This window comes from Aplysia californica, unplaced genomic scaffold, assembly GCF_000002075.1.
Source record: "Aplysia californica isolate F4 #8 unplaced genomic scaffold, AplCal3.0 scaffold00463, whole genome shotgun sequence".
NCBI classification, from domain to species: domain Eukaryota; kingdom Metazoa; phylum Mollusca; class Gastropoda; order Aplysiida; family Aplysiidae; genus Aplysia; species Aplysia californica.
The window spans coordinates 359,377-360,810 of record NW_004797733.1 but is presented as its reverse complement, the minus strand read 5'-3'; the positions used below and the strand labels follow the sequence as shown (position 1 = coordinate 360,810).

Below are 1,434 nucleotides of genomic sequence, written 5' to 3'. Positions count from 1 at the left end.
CCCAACAGAAAGACTCTAACCAAAGATCGTGTTGTAAACAATCTTTCTTAGCCTTTCCAAGGAGCTAAGAACTTTTAATCTCCTTGGCCTTTTCCTTTACTGTGAATGCTTTGGCATAATGTACTGGCAGTTAAAAACATTTCGATCTTTCCGTGTGTTGTTGCTTTGACTTCCGTAAGGTTTAGAATCTAGAATCTACATACTTTTCCAAGAACGGTGAAGTGAATGCTATAGAAAAGGGAATATTATTATTTAACAGTTTAAATACTTTTTTTTAAAGAGTAGAAATGAAAACAAATCAAAATGATATGTCATATGAAGTGAACAAAGTGGACTTTTTACTGAGGTTGGAACCCTACGTAATAAAAACATTGTTTCGTTGTCTTTTACCCCGACAAGATTTTTATATAAATGCCTTAGATTGTTTACAAAGATGGCCGACTAGCAGCGAACGAAGTCTTCCGTGTAGTTCGTTGGAACAGACAGGAGCACAGTCTAGTTTGCTTTATGGCATGGGAAGGTTGAAGATGCATTCATGGCGTAGATCTTTATAATTTATTGCCACCACTTAGTTGAACAGGTACAAACAAACGGTTTGTCTGAGGAATGCAAGCTCCGCTCTGTCTTTAGTTATCTCAAGCCAGCATATGTTTCTACGACGAAGACGACGGCCAAAGGATGATTTATTATTAATATTATTAATGTTATGTAGGCCTAGCTGGCCTATTCTTCACTTCAGTGACTCTTATGTATATGAGGTTATACTTTAGTGGGCTGTACAAACGATTTATAATATTTATGATTCTCTATTTTAAAAAGAATTAAATTATTTCTGTTGAGTTCAACATAACCTCACAATAGACCTCTGTTACACTCTGTAGTGTAGTGCTGTAGTCCAACCCAATTTAGCAAAACATAAATATGAACACAGTACTGTCTGTGCTGAGCACTTTTATTGAGCCTTGACTCCAACAATATGTGGATTATGACAGTAGGCTTAGTTATGTAGCCTTAGCCTTACTAGTAACTCTTGAAAGCAGAAATAAAAAGCGTCAGTGACGGGTGCGCGTTACTCTCCGTAGTAATGAGCTCACACAACACACTCCTCTATACTCACACAACACACACAGTATTACTATAACATGCGCTGTGCGGTGACTAGTTGGCCCCATAGTATCTTATATAAATTCAAGATACTTTAAAAAAAGGCTATTGTTAGGGGACCGTACGCCCCAATAGTGCTGGGCGCTAGGGGACCGTACGCCCCAATAGTGCTGGGCGCTAGGGGACCGTACGCCCCAATAGTGCTGGGCGCTAGGGGACCGTACGCCCTACCTGCGCTAAGGCTTAGTGGACTGTAGGCAGATGTGCATGCATCTGGACTTTGCAAAAATACCGGAGGAAAACGGCCAGAGGGAGAGGGAGAGAGAGAGA

At 40.3% G+C, this 1,434-nt stretch overlaps 1 protein-coding gene across 3 annotated transcripts in view; it reads left to right on the top strand.

Moving 5' to 3' along the window:
- The first annotated feature begins 428 nt into the window (after nt 1–428).
- Nucleotides 429–1,434, top strand: part of LOC101864007 (golgin subfamily A member 4) — a 44,113-nt gene continuing 43,107 nt past the window's right edge. For 2 of the 3 annotated variants that reach the window (XM_035971568.1, XM_035971567.1), the window contains exon 1: nt 476–520. In XM_035971568.1, the coding sequence (XP_035827461.1) occupies nt 508–520 (13 nt within the window). In that variant the 5' untranslated portion in view covers nt 476–507. Of the gene's footprint in view, nt 581–1,434 lie in introns of all 3 variants that reach the window. The other variant, XM_005105303.3, reaches the window with a different exon arrangement.